The 18,174-nt window shown below is 32.1% G+C and overlaps 1 protein-coding gene across 1 annotated transcript in view; it reads right to left on the reverse strand.

Annotated features, from left to right (window-relative positions):
• Positions 1–495: 495 nt before the first annotated feature.
• Positions 496–18,174, reverse strand: part of LOC134710327 (adenylosuccinate synthetase isozyme 1 C-like) — a 98,843-nt gene continuing 81,164 nt past the window's right edge. Inside the window, exons 12-13 of the mRNA XM_063570653.1 lie at positions 15,923–16,072; positions 496–4,013 (exon numbers count right to left, since the gene is read on the reverse strand). Of these exons, the coding sequence (XP_063426723.1) occupies positions 3,955–4,013; positions 15,923–16,072 (209 nt within the window). The 3' untranslated portion in view covers positions 496–3,954. The remainder of the gene's footprint in view (positions 4,014–15,922; positions 16,073–18,174) is intronic.

Below are 18,174 nucleotides of genomic sequence, written 5' to 3' on the forward strand. Positions count from 1 at the left end.
TGGCGTATTAAATTTTAAACCTAGTACCCTTTGTTAGCTATTATTCGTGTGTATCTCTGTCCTATACTTTCTCCCATTTGTTTGTATTGTAGTGTTGTCATTTTAATGTTATATTCAACATTGCCATTAAAGCAGGAGGTTTGGCATGCCACAAAACCAGGTTCACCGTTCAACCCACCATTTTTTTTCTTAAAATGTCCTGAACCAAGTCAGGAAAATTGCCATTTTTATATTAGTTTGTTTCTGTGTGTGTTACATTTTAATGTAGTGTTTCTGTTGTGCTGTAGTTCTCTTATATTTGATGCCTTTCTCTCAGGTTTAGTTTGTAACCCAGATTTCGTTTTTTTTCAATCGATTTATGAATATCGAACAGTGGTATACTACTGTTGCCTTTATTCTATAGCTTCATATTTTATTGAAGAAAGTAGACATAATTGATACCACATACATATACTATATGTACTGAAAATTGGGGTAAAAGTAAAACTAGACAACTAATGATGCTGCACAGTTTTAGTGTGAGGCACATAATCAAATAATTAATTCTGATACAAACACATCAATACATTTGTATATCTAATAGGGTCAAGTTTTATTAAATCTTTAGCTGACTACCATATTGTTAGGCAATAAGGAAAGCCATTTCATAAATGGTGATCAATGAGTAATTTAGGACACAGGAAATCAATTTGCAATAGCAACTAAACAAAAATATGTTTTTCAAAATTCTCAAAATTTGTGATTAAAATCTCTTAAACTTATACAAACTTTTTACTTAAAACTTGACACTAGAAATCGGTTTGAATAGCATTTTAAATCTTTAAAACAATTATTGTTGCAATGCAACAAACAAATATGCTTTTCAAAGTTTGAGATTGATTGAAGCAAAAACTTTACTTAAATACAAATAAGTTCTTTTGGAAACCCACATCTTAAAATATATAGTTGTGACCACTTAATCGTGTAACTATGTATTATTTTTTTTTAACATCAGTTTTGGGCCAATTTTCCCTAATTCTAATATGACAGTTTTTATCATAATCACCAGTCCTAATCCATGTTTGACTCAAGACTTCAATATAAACGTTAGCACCTTTGCAGATTGTAACCCAAGTTTTCCAAAAAATCGTTGTATTTTAATAAATACATTATGTGTTGAATTTGAATCCTATACTTTCATGAAGAAAGGAGTAGGTCCGGTAAGGACCGAATTTGGCCTCAAATTTCATGTTCATCTGACGAAAGATTTTGTACACTTTTTAAACACTTAAAAGTCTATTTTATTTGAATCAATTAGTTTATGTGAAAGATTTTAACTGATTTAGTCATAAAAAACGCACAGATTCAAGCTGAAATATGAAAAATCTACCAAATATGCAGAAAAATATCACTTTTCAGCTGGTTTTTGTCTGAAATGACATGGTCCGCATCCGTGTTCATCCTCAACCTTTATATATGTTATGTATTATCGTGAAATACAACTTACATTTCAATATTAAGGATGAACACGAATGCGACCACTTTCGTTTTACACGAAAACCGTCTAAAATTTAACTAAAATGCTAGAATTGTGAAGTTTTCAATAATTTAGCCTGACTTAATGGTGCTAGTACTCGATATATGTGCATGGTATTGTCAAAAACAGCCCATATTTATGAAACAGAAGCATTTTACTGTGCAATAAATAACTAAAAGTATATATTTTAACAATTTTGTAAAACTGCTATATTTTGGGGCCAAAAAGGGGTCTTACTGGACCTACTCCTTTGTTTACCTAGCAGTTGTGCTTTTGAAATGACTATTTTAGAACCAAATTGTAAACTTTGTGATATTTCATGATGAAATTGAAATCCAGGCCAAATTTTGCAAAAATGAGAAAATTTTCCTTTGAAACTGGGAATCAATTTACCATAATACTCAATTTTTATTACAAAACTATCACAGAAGTACTTATGGTGATTTTTTTTATTAAGACAAGACAAAAATAGAGTTTAATCTCCAACCTAAAAAATAAAGGAACAAAAAACCACAAAAAAACATATTAGCACAAAAACGGTGTTTCTCAAAATTGTGATTAATAAATAATATCGAAGTACATGTACTCCCAAAACTTATGGCCTGATTTTCATAAAAAATAATATGCACATCAATGCTTAACACGTAACCAGATGCTCCACAGGGCGCAGCTTTATACGACCACAGAGGTCGAACCTTGAACAGTTGAGACAAGTATGGACACAACATTCAAGCTTTATACAGCTCTGAATTTTAATTGTGATTAAATCGTTGACACAGCGAAGGTTTCTGAGTAGGCACTTCCATGAACCTCCCTTTTTTGTTTGTAAAGAAGCAAACAGCTGGCACTGTGATTTTTCAGAGGGAGGAGTTTGAACAGCCAGCATGAAGGGTTGTCGTATCTAGGTCTAATAGGTCAATTTCAAAATGCAACACATTACAGTCATAATTAAAGAACCTTAGTGAGCACGCTCACATACCCCATGTCCCCACATTGTCATTGGAGAAATTAAATAAGTGTAAGAAAAAAAAATTGAATAAGAAAAATTAATTTCATGCCAATATGCACATCTAAATAGTATGTCCTTATTATCTACAAAATTTCATGAAATTCTGTTGTGTGGTTTCAGAGGAGATGCGATGACAAAACTGTTGCAGAAGTACATTGAAGCAAATAAGTTCAAAGGGGCGTAACTCCTAGAAAAAAAATTGAATTTCAATTTCCCGTCAATATGCACAACCACATTGTATGTCCTTATTATCTGAAAAGGTTTCGTGAAATTCTGTTGTGTGGTTTGAGATGAGATGCGATGACAAACTGTTGCAGTAGTACATTGAATCAAATAAGTTCAAAGGGGCGTAAATCCTAGGAAAAAATTGAATCGCAATTTCCCGTCAATATAAACAACTACATAGTATGTCCTTAATATCTGAAAAGGTTTCGTGAAATTCTGTTGTGTGGTTTGAAAGGAGTTGCGATGACAAACTGTTGCAGTAGTACATTCAAGTAAATAAGTTCAAAGGGGCGTAACTCCTAGAAAAAAAATTGAATCGCAATTTCCCGTCGATATGCACAACTACATAGTATATCCTTATTATCTGAAAAGGTTTCGTGAAATTCTGTTGTGTGGTTTGAGAGGAGTTGCGATGACAAGAAACAGGACTGACGGACGGACGGACTGAAGGGTCAAAAACATTATACCCTCCGCAACTCGTATGATAAATGAATTAGTAACATCATGTGCACCATTTTGAAAGTGTTTTAAAGTTAAGGAAATATATTAAGCGCATGATAATTTTATCAAATTCATTATTCTGAAGAAGACAATACATGTATATGCATGTGCAAACAAATTTTATTGGATTTAGAGCATGGGTTTGTTCACAAAGCCAAAGAAGACAGTTATCAATCAAACTAGTATTGTTTCAATACTCAATTACCTAATCAAAATGTTTAAAAAAAAAAGTAATTCCTTAACCCTTGGGACCATAACCCTCAAAATCAATCCCATCCTTCCTTTTGTGGTTATAAACATTGTGTTAAAATTTTATTGATTTCTATTCACTGATACTAAAGTTATCATCCAGAAACCATCCTTTTCGGACGAAGCTGACGACGCTGACAACATTATACCATTATACGTCCAAATTAAAAAAAAAAATTTGTATGTATAAAAACCAGAGTAAAATTTATTGGCTTCCTTCCATATCTTCCGGAGTTTTTGAGTTTACAAACATTGTTGATAGATGGACAAATTGAAAAGTATAGGGCACAAACATCCTTCTGCAGGGACTTTATTACACAGTACAAGAAAGCAAATTACAATATAAGCATCCCAATCATAAAAACCTAAATAAAAAATGTATTAAAATATATCAGAACTAATTGGAGTAAAACCCTTTATAAAAATATCAACATCTTTCATCCGATTAAATCTGTTATATCTGAGCTACTTCTATAATGGATTCTCTGGCTTGTCCAACACCAATCCATTTAACTGAAGGAAAAAAAAAAAATTATTAAAAAACAAACACATCATACATATAAAATTCTGAAATTTTTTTTCAAGTTCTTAAAATTTCTTTTATATTTCAAATATTTAGTGGCATTTTTCTAGATTTTGCATTGACCACTTTCAAAATTGAACCATGGTTGACTGACATGGTTCCTGTCACTTACCATGGTTGAACGGGTGTCTGCAACCTATGCAAACATTTAATAGATATATATTCAACCTAAGCCTACAAATAAAATACAATAAGTGTTACTATAACAATCGTCATTTAAAACAGGTAAAATTGTCAGTACATTTATTCATTATTTATTACTCTTTAATTAAGAAACAAAACAAATAAACAGCTGTGCCACCAGCGCATGATATGCCTGTTGTCTTCTGTGTGAAGTTTTATGCAATAATCATGAATAGTTTCTGAATGTGAAAACCCCTCTTTTTTTTTTTACAAAAAACTCAAAATCAATTTTTTAATCATCCCCAAAGAGTATACAGATATTAAGATTAATATAACTCAGAAACTCAGAAGTGTGTCAAGTTTTAAGCATGTGAACTCTCTCTCGGACAAGACACATTTGTATACCATAATATATCCAGTCAAAATTTTTCCAGGCCTATAAAAAGTACGGGTGTATTTGCAAAATGGTGTTATAGAAAAAATAATTATTTAAAGACATAAATGTGGAACCATGCCCTTGCTTGGGTATCATATAAAATTTAATATTATGGGACATAACTGAATGACAGTAAAAGTCAAGTTATCCAAATGTGTACTTGATCTGATTTTGTCTTTATAACAATTGTGTATAAGTCTCATAACATTTGGTTGGGGCAAACTTAAGTTAGAGAGCTGAATTTTTCCATTTATAAAGAAAGGGGCATAACTCTAGAACCGTTAAAGCTATATACCACCAAAAAATCAAACTGGATCTGTTTTTTGTTGTAATAAGCATTTTGTATGAGTTTAATGGCCTTTGGTTGAGGCAAACCAAACTTAGAGAAAGGAAACAAAATAATCAGCAATTTTTCCATTTGTAAAGGGGCACAGCTCAAGAACAATATAAGTGACGCCTCCAAAATTTAAACTTGATCTGTATTTTGTGGTAATCAGCATTAAGTATAAATTTCATACCATTTGGTTGAGGCAAAAAATCTAACAAGACAATACTTCATTATTACTATAAAATAGAACATAAATAAAATAGAACAAGCAAAATTCTTTTAAATTAAATACTCAATGATAAATAAATTGCTTTGCTGAGAGCAGCTATATACGACCGCAGAGGTCCAACCCTGAACCATTAGGGCAAAAATAGACACAATATTTGCACTTGATTCAGGTCTGAATTTGGATTGTTATTAAATATTTGACACATAATAGGTCTCTTACACAAAATAACTGTAGTCAAAGAACTTGAATAGGTTATGTGATTTGTATTTATTATCATTTGTTTGCTTTTGTGCAAAGACAATGATGTTGGGAATTGACCACTCCCCCCCCCAAAATAACATATGAAGAAATTTTCTTTTTGAAATCTTAAAATAGAAAATATGGATTCATTATTATTCGTTAGATACAATTTTTCGTGGATTTCATGGGTGCCGGTAATCCCATACCTGCCGCCAACCTTCCCGTTTTGAGCAGGAGACTCCCACTCTAATGCCGAAATTTGGGAAATCTCCCACTTTTGGATATTTTACCGTTGAATGACTGAAGTCAACATTAATTACATTTTTGTGTCACTGATGAGGGTTGTTGTTACCTGTAAATCACAGACCATGTAAAAATTGAATGTCTTCACTTGACAGCTTGGTTGTCAAACATAGTACTTATTAACGATCATCAACGACTTCAAGCTTTGTGTTTATATGTATATAACTATGGAAAGCCAACAGGGTAGAAATTCTTAATTCATAACTTGTCAATTCGTAACTTGTAGTTGTGTAATTTTATAATTCGTAATGCGTAAATTTTCAATTTGTAGCTTGTTTATTTGTAAATTCAAAATTGTTAATTCGTAAATTGTCAATTTGTAACCTGTGACTGTGTGATTTCAAAATTCTTTATCAGTAAATTGTCAATTTGTATATTGATGTTTTGTAACTTGTAACTTGTGGATTTGTGAAATGTCGATTTGTGAAATGTCAAAGTGTTAAATGTTGTCGTTGTATTATGCTAACAATCATTATGAAGATTAAAAACCAATTGTTCAGAGAACAATTGAAGGTCTTTCCATCAAAACAATGTATTTTGATATGAAAAGTTGTGAAACTAAGTTTAAAATGTCAGTTCAATCGTCAAATGATAGCTCCTAGTAAGCTGATTCCAAAAATATATTGTTTCCATACATTTTTTTTTAAATAAGGGAGATAATTTGTTACTTCCAGTTTGAAAAATGTTACTTCCGATTATATTTGAATATTTACTTGACACTGATTCCAAAAATATCTGGTTCTATATACTTTTATATTAATAAAGTACAAAAAAATTGCTATTTCCGGTGTACAAAAGGTCACTTCCGGTTGTTTTTTACAAGGTTAAATGGTTTGATACCTTTTTCTAAAAGTTGTATATCTTTATCATGTATACATATAGAATAAAAGCAAAGGTCAAAATCTAGAACGTCAAATTAAGCTATGACGTTGAGATCAATTTCAAGGTCATAAACCAAGGACCTCAAATCAAAAGACCATAGGTCTTTATTATATTTAGTTAATGAGTTATATCACCAAACGCGTATTTTTAAATACAAGAGGGGAGAAAACTCCCTTTTACATTCAACGTTTGCTTGCAATCAAAATTTACATCTTACGACATGTCGCAACTAACAATTTAGTAAAAATAATTTGTTGATATCTTATACAGTCTTTGGATATAAGTGAAAATAAGCCAAATTCAAATATTAGAATATGACCTTGACCTTTGACCTTGACCTAATTTTCATTTTTTGGGACCAAGGACCTCAAATCAAAAGATCCTAGGTCTCTATCACTTATGATTTATAAGATAGAAATTCATATCACTTATATCAGATGCATAAGGGGAAATAACTCTCATATGGAGCGGTCATATCGCTTCAGTCAAAATAGGACAAATCATGCGAAGGATATAACGAGCAATTTTGTAAAATAAATTTGTCATAATCTTTTACGGTTGCGAAGGAGATGCGCTAACAAGGAAAACAGTGTTTGGGGAGATAACTCCTACAAAGAAAAGTATTCGTTTACGCAGGGTAAATTTCAAAAGCGCATAAACTGTTCGATATCATATACCAAATATCTAAGCGACATATTGCGAAACAAATGTTTATCGCAAGAACAAAATTAGGCGGAAGAAAAAAAAAAAAAAAAAAATAATCAGAAGAAAAACAATAGGTCTTTCCACAGAAAAGTGGAAAGACCTAAATATTACAAAGTATATCACTTTGATCTGTTAAAATCTCACCATTTTCCCGTTTTAATTTATTGATTGACTTTTTTTTTATACCTGTTTCTGTTTTTCTAACCCTAAAAAGCAGAGTTTTAATTTTGGACCCTTTGGACCTTAATCATGTTAATGTAGACCAATTTGAAAACAGGACCAAAAATTAAGAATCTACATAGAGTGGGGTGCTCAATTTCGCCACATCTTTTTATGTTTTCTACAGTTTATGTTCAAGTCTAAATGTTTTTGAAGTATACTGATATTTCAGTATGAAGATAACTTCAAATGCAAAATATTCTTAAGCTTGAAAATGTGTTTGTTTGAATATAATCATCTGAAAAGTTAGGTTAAAGGGTGTTTGAAATTTCCTGATTTTTTGTCAATGGGGGACACATATTCGCCATTTTTACACATCTATTTAAACCAAATAACCGCAGCTTTAAACAACATTGATCAAATCAATTTCATTCTAGATGAATAGCAGACATTTCAAAGGTGTTAAGAACTGAAATTTAGGGCATTCAGTCAAAGAAATACTTAGATATACTTCTTTGAATTCAAGTTTTTTTTCCAGGAAATTGGCCGAAAATTTTTTCTGTCCTTTTTAGTAAGTGCCGCAATTTTGTCTCAGTTTTAAAAAAATAATCATATTTGTTATATAATATCATTTACCAGTATATGTCTTCCATTTTAGCCATCCTTTGAAGTTTTTACACCTCAAAATCATAAAATGGCAAAATTGTGTTCCAGGCGAATATGGGCTCCCCACTCTACACAGTTAGATTTGGCATATCAAAGAACCCCAATTATTCAATTTTTGATGAAATCAAACAGTTTAATTTTGGACCCTTTGTTCCTAAACTGTTGGGACCAAAACTGCCAAAATCAATCCCAACCCTTCCTTTTATGGTTATAAACCTTGTGTTTATATTTCATAGATTTCTGTTTACTTATACTAAAGTTATGGTGTGAAAACCAAGAAAAATGCTTATTTGGGCCCCTTTTTGGCCCCTTATTCCTTAACTGTTCGGACCTCAACTCCCAAAATCAATCCCAACCTTCCTTTTGTGTTCATAAACCTTGTATTTAAATTTCATTGATTTCTATTTACTTATTTACGCCAACGTGATACCAATATACGACCAAAAGATTTCAATTTTTGCGCTCGTATAAAAATCACTTAAAAGAATTATACTTCTATTCAATGTTTGAATTGAAATTTATGAGAAATGTATTGATCTAACTTGTAATTAATAATGCGGACCATGCAAGGGCTGTATAGCCAGTCTAGGTTGTTAAAAACTTCCATTTGTTTGTTAAAATTAATGTGAATGTGTTTACATAAAATGCACCATTAGTGACATTATGATTGAACACTTGAAACAGAAAGGTCTTAATAAATAGTTGTCCTGATGGGATGCAAATGTGAAAATATGATGAACCAGGTGCTCTGCAGGTTGTAGCTTTATAGGACCACAGAAGTCGAACCGTGAACAGTTGGGGCAAATATGGACACAACATTCAAGCTTGATACAGCTCTGAATTTGGATTGTGATCAAATTTTTGACATAACATGTAACATGGGTTACTGATACAAAACAAATGTCAAGGTCTTACAAATCTATTGTGCAATATTGTGCAATTAAAGATTTCTTCTTCAAACTTTTAAAAAATTTGGAATTTGATAAGATAGGTAAATCATGTTTTAAATAGCCAGATAGATGCTAACTATAGTACATGAACATAGGTCACATTACTTCTTTTTATACCTTGAACAGGTATTCCTACCAAAAACAAGGCAAAGACTATTTTAAAAAAAATTATATTGACTTTGTTTAATTGTTAACCCCCTGTATGCGCATAAGGTACACATAACTTGTCAACAAGCCAAATAATATCAAACAAATTCAAATTGGATGCTGGTTTTCTCATTTTGAATATATGTTTATCTGTATTTGTCTTTTAAGGTTTTATCGTCTATAAGATAAGATAAGATAATTTATATTTTAACTGGAGAACATCTTACATCAGTTGGTCATAGAACACCTTGTGTTACTAACACATGTTATATGGCCTTTTCTGGCATTTTAACAAATCAGCCCTTCGTTGTGTACCAGACGTAATAGCTTCTTGATGCTTTACCTACAATCACGATTTGTAGTGTAATTGATTTGTTCTGTGGTATTGTTTTATTTTCTGATGACTAAGGTACCAGTGGTAAAAATGTCATCACTAGTATCTGCACAGTTAGTGAATTTGCGACAAAGTTGCTGTTGACTGCATTTGTTACACATAATACCATGTTCAAAAAAGGTTTCGAAAAATTGTTTGTGTTGTTTTGAAACTTGTATACAATGGCCTCATTTTAAGTTATGTGTATATTACACACGCAGCATTTGGGCTTCATTGCTATATAATAAATTCTCGTGTTATTGCTTATGTACAGGCACCTACATCAGTTTGACGGCAGTTGTTCCTTGCATATATGTAATAAATGTAAACATTGAATAGAAAGTTAGTCAAGAGTATGAAAGTCGTGGGAATGCTTTCACTTATACTAAAGTTATAGTGTACTGATCTCAATTCAAATTTATAATGAAGTTTGCAACAATAAGCGATAAATTATTTTTTCTTTAATAAAATGATATACAAGTATACTATGAGGTCAAAATGAACCAGAATGACTCTATGAATTAAGCCAACATCCGAAAATATGATAGAAACATTAAAATTTAATATAACAACACAAACAAGTTGCTTCGCAGGGAGCAGCATTATACGACCGCAGATGTAGAACCCTGAACAGATGGGACAAGTATGGACACAACTTTTAAGTTTGATACAGCTATAAATGTGGATTGTGATTAAATAGTTGACACAACATAGGTTTATGTCACATTATGATTTTGGACCCTTTGGACCTTAATGTAGACCAATTTGAAAACTGGACCAAAAATTAAGAATCTACATACACAGTTAGATTTGGCTTATCAAAGAACCCCATTTATTCAATTTTTGATGAAATCAAACAAAGTTTAATTTTGGACCCCGATTTGGACCAACTTGAAAACTGGGCCAATAATTAAAAATCTAAGTACATTTTTAGATTCAGCATATCAAAGAACCCCAAGGTTTCAATTTTTGTCAAAATCAAACAAAAGTTTAAGTTGGGACCCTTGAGACCTTAATGTAAACCAATTTGAAAATGGGACCAAAAATTAAGAATCTACATACACGGTTAGATTCGGCATATCAAAGAACCCCAATTATTCAATTTTTGATGAAATCAAACAGTTTAATTTTGGACCCTTTGGGCCCCAAATTCCTAAACTGTTGGGACCAAAACTCCCAAAATCAATATCAACCTTCCTTTTATGGTCATAACCCTTGTGTTTAAATTCATAGATTTCCTTTCACTTATACTAAAGTTATAGTGTACTGATCTCAATTCAAATTTCTAATGAAGTTTGCAACAATAACTGCTCATTTAAATACATCATACAATATTAAAATGTAATAAAAAGTGCTTGTTATCACTGAATGGTAAAGATTGTTTTAATTTATCAGTTGGAAGTAAAAATGAAAATATATTGTATATTGTATAAAACAATGATTAAAGTTGATTCAACTACTTTTCTATACAAAGAAAGATAACTCCAATTAAAAATTAATTGCTATTGCAAAATATTGTGCAATTAGATATTTCTTGCTATTGTGCAATACTGTGCAATTGAAAATTTCTTGCTATTGCACAATACTTAATATGATAATTTTGAATACTGATTTGGACCAACTTGAAAACTGGGCCCATAATCAAAACTCAAAGTACATGTTTAGATAAAGCATATCAAAGAAGCCCAAGAATTTAATTTTGGTTAAAATCAAACTTAGTTTAATTTTGGACCCTTTGGACCGTAGTGTAGACCAATTTGAAAACTGGACCAAAAATCAAGAATCTACATACACAGTTAAATTTAGCATATCAAAGAACCCCATTTATTCAATTTTTGATTAAATCAAACAAAGTTGTAGTTATCTTTCTTTGTATAGAATAGTAGTTGAATCAACTTTTTTGCACCATAACTTTAGTATTAGTGAATGGAAACAAAGTTTGATTTTGGACCCTTATTTGGACCCACTTGAAAACTGGGCCAATAATCAAAAATCTAAGTTCATTTTTAGATTCAGCATATCAAAGAACCCAAAGGTTTCAAATTTTGTCAAAATCAAACTAAGTTTAATTTTGGACCCTTTGGACCTTAATGTAGACCAATTTGAAAACGGGACCAAAAATTAAGAATCTACATACACAGTTAGATTTGGGATATCAAAGAACCCCAATTATTCAATTTTTGATGAAATCAAACAAAGTTTAATTTTGGACCCTTTGGGCCCCTTATTCCTAAACTGTTAGGACCAAAACTCCAAAAATCAATACCAACCTTCCTTTTATGGTCATAAACCTTGTGTTTAAATTTCAGAGTTCTATTTACTAATACTAAAGTTATGGTACGAAAACCCCAAAAAATGCTTATTTGAACCCCTTTTTGGCCCCTAATTCCTAAACTGTAAGGACCAAAACTCCCAAAATCAATACCAATCTTCCTTTTGTGGTCATACACCTTCTGATTAAATTTCATAGATTTCTATTCACTTATACTTAAGTTATGGTGCAAAAAAGTTGATTCAACTACTATTCTATACAAAGAAAGATAACTCCCAATTGATTTCTATTTACTTAAAAACCAAGAAAAATGGGCCCAAGTATAGAATACGTTTAAGTAGTTCCGGCAATATTCGAAATATCCATACGCCAATACTTTAAACATGTTTAGGCGCGCAACAATCTGAAGGCCTAGTTCCGGCAACAATCGAAATATTCATTCGCTGAAACATTAAATATGTTCTTGTGGGTCTGTGTTTTTGGAGGTTAACATAACAGCTGTTAATATGTCAATGTGGATAGGGACTAGCATGAGGTTGGATACTCAATTAAATAGTCAGCAAGTTTACAGGTCAGCAGGTCGACAGGTCAGCAAGTCGACTGGTCAGCAGGTCGACAGGTCAGCAGGTCGACCTGTCGACAGGTCAGCAGGTCGACAGGTCAGCAGGACAACAGGTCAGAAGATGTTTCATGTTATCCATAGATTATTAGTCATTAAGTCAGTTTGTTGTGTAGAGGGAAGGTTTGGTACTCAGTTAAATAGTCAGCAAGTCGACAGGTCAGCAGGTCGATAGGTCAGCAGGTCGACAGGTCAGCAGGACGACAGGTGTTACTGATATTGGATGTGTTGATGCTTATGGTTTTTTTTATCTGTAGAACCGTTTGCCTAAACTTTTAACAATTATAAAAAAAGAAATAGCTACATTTTCGACTTGTCGGACTGTCAATCAAGCTAATTGTTGACATGTCGCTGTCGATCTATCGACCTGTCGATCCCAACTTAATATGGCGATTAAACATAACTACAATCTTCAAATAATAAACCTGGAAAATAATTTAACTTGTATAAAAACCGATTTACTTCATTTGACTTAAATATAAGTCCTATGGTACTACAATTATGTAATTTGTATAAGAACCGATTTACTTCATTTGACTTAAATATAAGTCCGATGGTACTACAATCACGTATACTTGATCCGAAAAATGCTTATTTGGACCCCTTTTTTGGCCCCTAATTTCTAAACTGTAAGAACCAAAACTCCCAAAATCAATCTCAACCTTCCTTTTGTGGTTATAAACCTTGTGTCAAAATTTCATAGATTTCTTTTTACTTAACTAAAGTTACTGTGTGAAAAAATTCGTAAGGGTTCCGCAGAACCCAGTGTCTCGCCTACTTTTGCTGTTAATCACAGGCTCAACAAAAATGAGGAAAAAAATCAATAAAATTATTCCTGTTGATACTATCTTTTGATCGTAAAAAGCTTCTGTCCAGGTTTGGTAAAAATCCAAGATAGTTTATGAATCTAATAAATGTTTTAAAACTTTAACTGCAGACTGTATGTAATGTTAACTGGAAGAAAAACTAAGTCCATTTATAAGTAAAATACAGAAACACAGGTACAAAATTTTAACAAAATTTCCTTCTCGATACTAGCTTTTGATCATAAAAAAGCTTCTGTCCAAGTTTGGTACAAATCCAAAATGGTATAGGAAAGAAGAAAGTTATTAAAAAAATTCAAACTTTAACTACAAAGTGCATGTGTTGTTTCCTGGCAGAAAATCTAAGTCCATTTAAAAGTAAAATACTGAAAAAATTGAAATTTATTTTTAAAAAATTTACTTCTGGATACTATCTTATGATCATAAACAAGCTTCTGTCCAAGTTTGGTAGAAATCAAGTATAGTTTAAGAAAGTTATTAAAATTTCAAAAACTTTAACCACAGAGTGAATGTAATGTTTCCTGGCAGAAAAACTAAGTCCATTTATAAGTAAAATACGGAAAAAATGGAAATTTATTTTTAAAAAATTTACTTCTGGATACTATCTTATGATCATAAACAAGCTTCTGTCCAAGTTTGGTACAAACCCAGGATAGTTTACGAAAGTTATTCAAATTTTAAAAACTTTAACCACAGAGTGAATGTAATGTTTCCCGGCAGAAAAACTAAGTCCATTTATAAGTAAAAGACTGAAAAAATGGAATTTTATTTTTACAAAATTCACTTCTGGATACTATCTTATGATCATAAACAAGCTTCTGTCCAAGTTTGGTAGAAATCCAGTATAGTTTAAGAAAGTTATTAAAATTTAAAAAACTTTAACCACAGAGTGAATATTTGTGGACGCCGCCGCCGACGGAAAGTAGGATCGCTATGTCTCGCTTTTTCGACTAAAGTCGAATGCTGGCCAAAAAAAGAATATGCTTATTTGGGCCCTTTTTGGCACTTAATTCCTAAAATGTTGGGATCAAAACTCCCAAAATCAATCCCAACCTTCTTTTTGTGGTCATTAACCTTGTGTTAAAATTTCATAGATTTCTATTCCCCTTTACTAAAGTTAGAGTGTGAAAACTAAAAGTATTCGGACGACGCCGACGCCAACGTGATAGCAATATACGATGAAAAATTTTCAAATTTTGCAGTCGTATAAAAATGCAAAAAGTCAAGCGAGATTCGAACCTTATCTTCAAAACAGTCTGTGATTAGTAGTTCTATGCTCTACTGATGGAGCCACGACGATGCTTGGTTATACTGTCTTATTTAGGAGCTATATCAGTACAATTTAGCGATGTTACATTTTTTTTTTATAAAAAGTTTTGTATGAAATAAGGACACACCAAACCAATTTCATTTTTGAGGGGAAAAGGAGTATAAATTACAAGTCACAAAAACAACTTTGTTTTGGTTTGAAATGTCCTTCTGGGGAGATTCCCTGTTTTTCCCACCTAAAATCACCATAAATTCCGCATATTGGACTTTCATCCTTTTTGAGGGTTAAATTAACTATTTATCACACATATCATAATATATGTATATCGAGATATTGACCAAAAAGCATTTTTATTTTTTGTTTTTATAGTAAATTCTATTCTGTTGGCACTTTTTGGAATTGGCCCTTCCGTGAATTTTTTTTTTTTAATTACCTCCCTTTCACAGCATTTTTAATTGTCGTCCAGTAATTGTCCATAGACCAGAAAAACCTAGTTTTCCCCTTTTCTGCCCCTTATTCCAAAACATTTTGAGCCATAATCCCCCAAAGTCAATACTAAACATCCCTTCATGGTATGGAAACTTGTAGTATAATTTTAGATAGATTCATACACTTAAACACAAGTTATTGTTTGAAAACTACAAAAATGCTTATTTTGGGCCCCTTTTTGGCCCCTTATTCCTAAACTATTTGGACCATAACCCTCATAATCAATCCCAACCTTCCTTTAGTGGTATTGAACCTTCTGGTAAAAATGAATAGAGATCCATTCACTAAAACTTAAGTTATTGTCCAGACACTAAATGTGTCTTCGGACAACGAGGCAGACAACATGATAACATTATATGACGCATAAATTTTTTTGCGGCCGTATAAAAAGCAGTTCATATATACTCTCTTGTTGAAATATATGAAAAGGTGTATAAAACATGACAAAATCGGTATCACACTCGACCAATATCATACCTCGGGCTGATATTGGTTTCTCGGGATGATACTGCATATGATACGGATTTGTGTTATTCTCTATATATATTTTTTTTCAAGCAGTTGCTGAACCATGAAAATAAGATCTAGAATAATGGACATACGATAGACCAAAACATTGCAATATTAAGTATCTGCATAGAGGGTATCACTATGAAGCATCCAGGTCTATTACTTTTTGAAAACATATAGGTTACACCACTGCCACTGTTATCCTATCTTGAATAAAAAGAATTTTCAATAATCTAATTTTAAAGGTTCACTCAAATGGACTATACCAATTGTTTAGGTGAGAACTATTGAAGGCTCTGTTTCTACAAACTCACCTGGTACATTCATTAACTCCTGAATTTTCATGACATAAGCCTGAGCATTAGGAGGAAGATTGCTAAATGATCTGGCTTTCGAAGTGTCCAGATTCCAACCAGGAAGGGTGATATACTCAACTGTTACATGCTTTAAGTCTTCCGCTAGTGCTATAAAAAAAATAGACATACTGTAAGCAATTAATCATCAATATAAATCACAACTAACATTCAAGTGGAAACCCAGATGAAATTAAACAAAAGAAATAGATTTTAGTGAAAGTAAAACAAGAGGCTGTCACAACAATAGCAAACTGGATTTATTAACATTTATTTGTGTCCTGGCAATATCACAAGAACCATTACTGATGAATCGTGAAAGTGAAAATCGTCAATATTAAATTTGACCTCCATTTTGTCATCAGTATCAACATATTAAAATTTGAAAAGCTTAGATCTTTCATGAACCATAACTCCTGAACGGTAAAAGTAAATGTAGTCATTATTAAACTTGACCTCTATTTTGTCATCAGTAACAACATTTAAAAATTTCAAAAGCTTCAGTTGAATGGTTCATGAGAAAATGCACGGACACGACTGGAAACACCATTTTTCAATCTTTCAAGAACCATAACTCCTGAACGGTAAAAGTCAAAATCGTCATTATTAAACTTGACCTCCATTTTTTCATCAGTAACAACATATTAAAATTTGGGAAGCTTTGGTAGAACAGTTCATGCGTAAATGCACGGACACGACTGGAAACTCCATTTTTCAATCTTTCAAGAACCATAACTCCTGAACGGTAAAAGTCCAAATGGTCATTATTGAACTTGACTTCAATTTTTTCATCAGTAACAACATATTAAAATTTGGGAAGCTTTGGTAGAACAGTTCATGCGTAAATGCACGGACACGACTAGAAACTCCATTTTTCAATCTTTCAAGAACCATAACTCCTCATCGGTAAAACTCAAAATCGCCATTATTGAACTTGACCTTCATTTAGTTATCAGTAACATCACATCAAAATTTAAAAGCTTTGGTTTAACGGTTCATGAGTTAATGCACAGACAACATTTGTCACAAAAATCCGGTTAAAAATTGAAAGGTTTCTTCGGCACCCAGTGTCTCAACTATTTTCGATGTTAGTCGCAGCATCAACAAAAATGAATAAAACAAGAGTGCACACACTGAAATGTCTAGCCTTCTTTATTAATCATTGATATTATGTTGATAGACCTAAATATAAAGCTTTATTACAACTGTCACATAAACTCAACATTAACCAAGAAAAGGAAACATTGATCAATGAACCATGAAAATGAGGTCAAGGTCAGATTAACCATGCCAGGCAGACATGTACAGCAAACAATTCTTCAATACAACAAATATAGTTGACTTATTGCTTATAGATTAAGAAAACCAAACCAAAACACAAACACTTAACACTTAAATGACTTAGCAATTGACCGTGAAAATGAGGTCAAGGTCAAATAAAACCTGCGTAATAGACATATAGATCATAAAATATTTCCATACACCAAATATAGTTGACCTAATGCATAAGGTATTAGAAAAATAGACCAAAACTCAAAACTTAACTTTGACCAATGAACCATGAAAATAAGGTCAAGGTCAGATGACACCTGTCAGCTAGACATGTATACCTTACAATCATTCCATACACCAAATATAGTAGACATATTGCATATAGTATAAGAACAGCAGAACAAAACACAAAAACTTAACAATTACCACTGAACCATGAAAATGAGGTCTAGGTCAGATGACATCTGCCAGTTGGACATGTACACCTTACAGTCCTTCCATACACCGAATATACTTATATTATCTGAGATATGGACTTGACCACCAAAACTTAATTTTGTTCACTGATCCATGAAATGAGGTCGAGGTCAAGTGAAAACTGTCTAATGGGCATGAGGACCTTGCAAGGTACGCATATACCAAATATAGTTTCCCAATTACTAATAATAAGAGAGAATTTAACATTACAAAAAATCACAACTTTTTTTTTAAGTAGTCACTGAACCATGAAAATGAGGTCAAGGACATTGGACATGTGACTGACGGAAAGTTCATAACATGAAGCATCTATATACAAAGTATGAAGCATACAGGTCTTCCACCTTCTAAAATATAAAGCTTTTAAGAAGTGAGCTAACGCTGCCGCCAGATCACTATCCCTATGTCGAGCTTTCTGCAACAAAAGTTGCAGGCTCGACAAAAATAAATAAAAAATATTTCTC

The sequence above is a fragment of the Mytilus trossulus genome, chromosome 3 (assembly GCF_036588685.1).
Source record: "Mytilus trossulus isolate FHL-02 chromosome 3, PNRI_Mtr1.1.1.hap1, whole genome shotgun sequence".
NCBI classification, from domain to species: domain Eukaryota; kingdom Metazoa; phylum Mollusca; class Bivalvia; order Mytilida; family Mytilidae; genus Mytilus; species Mytilus trossulus.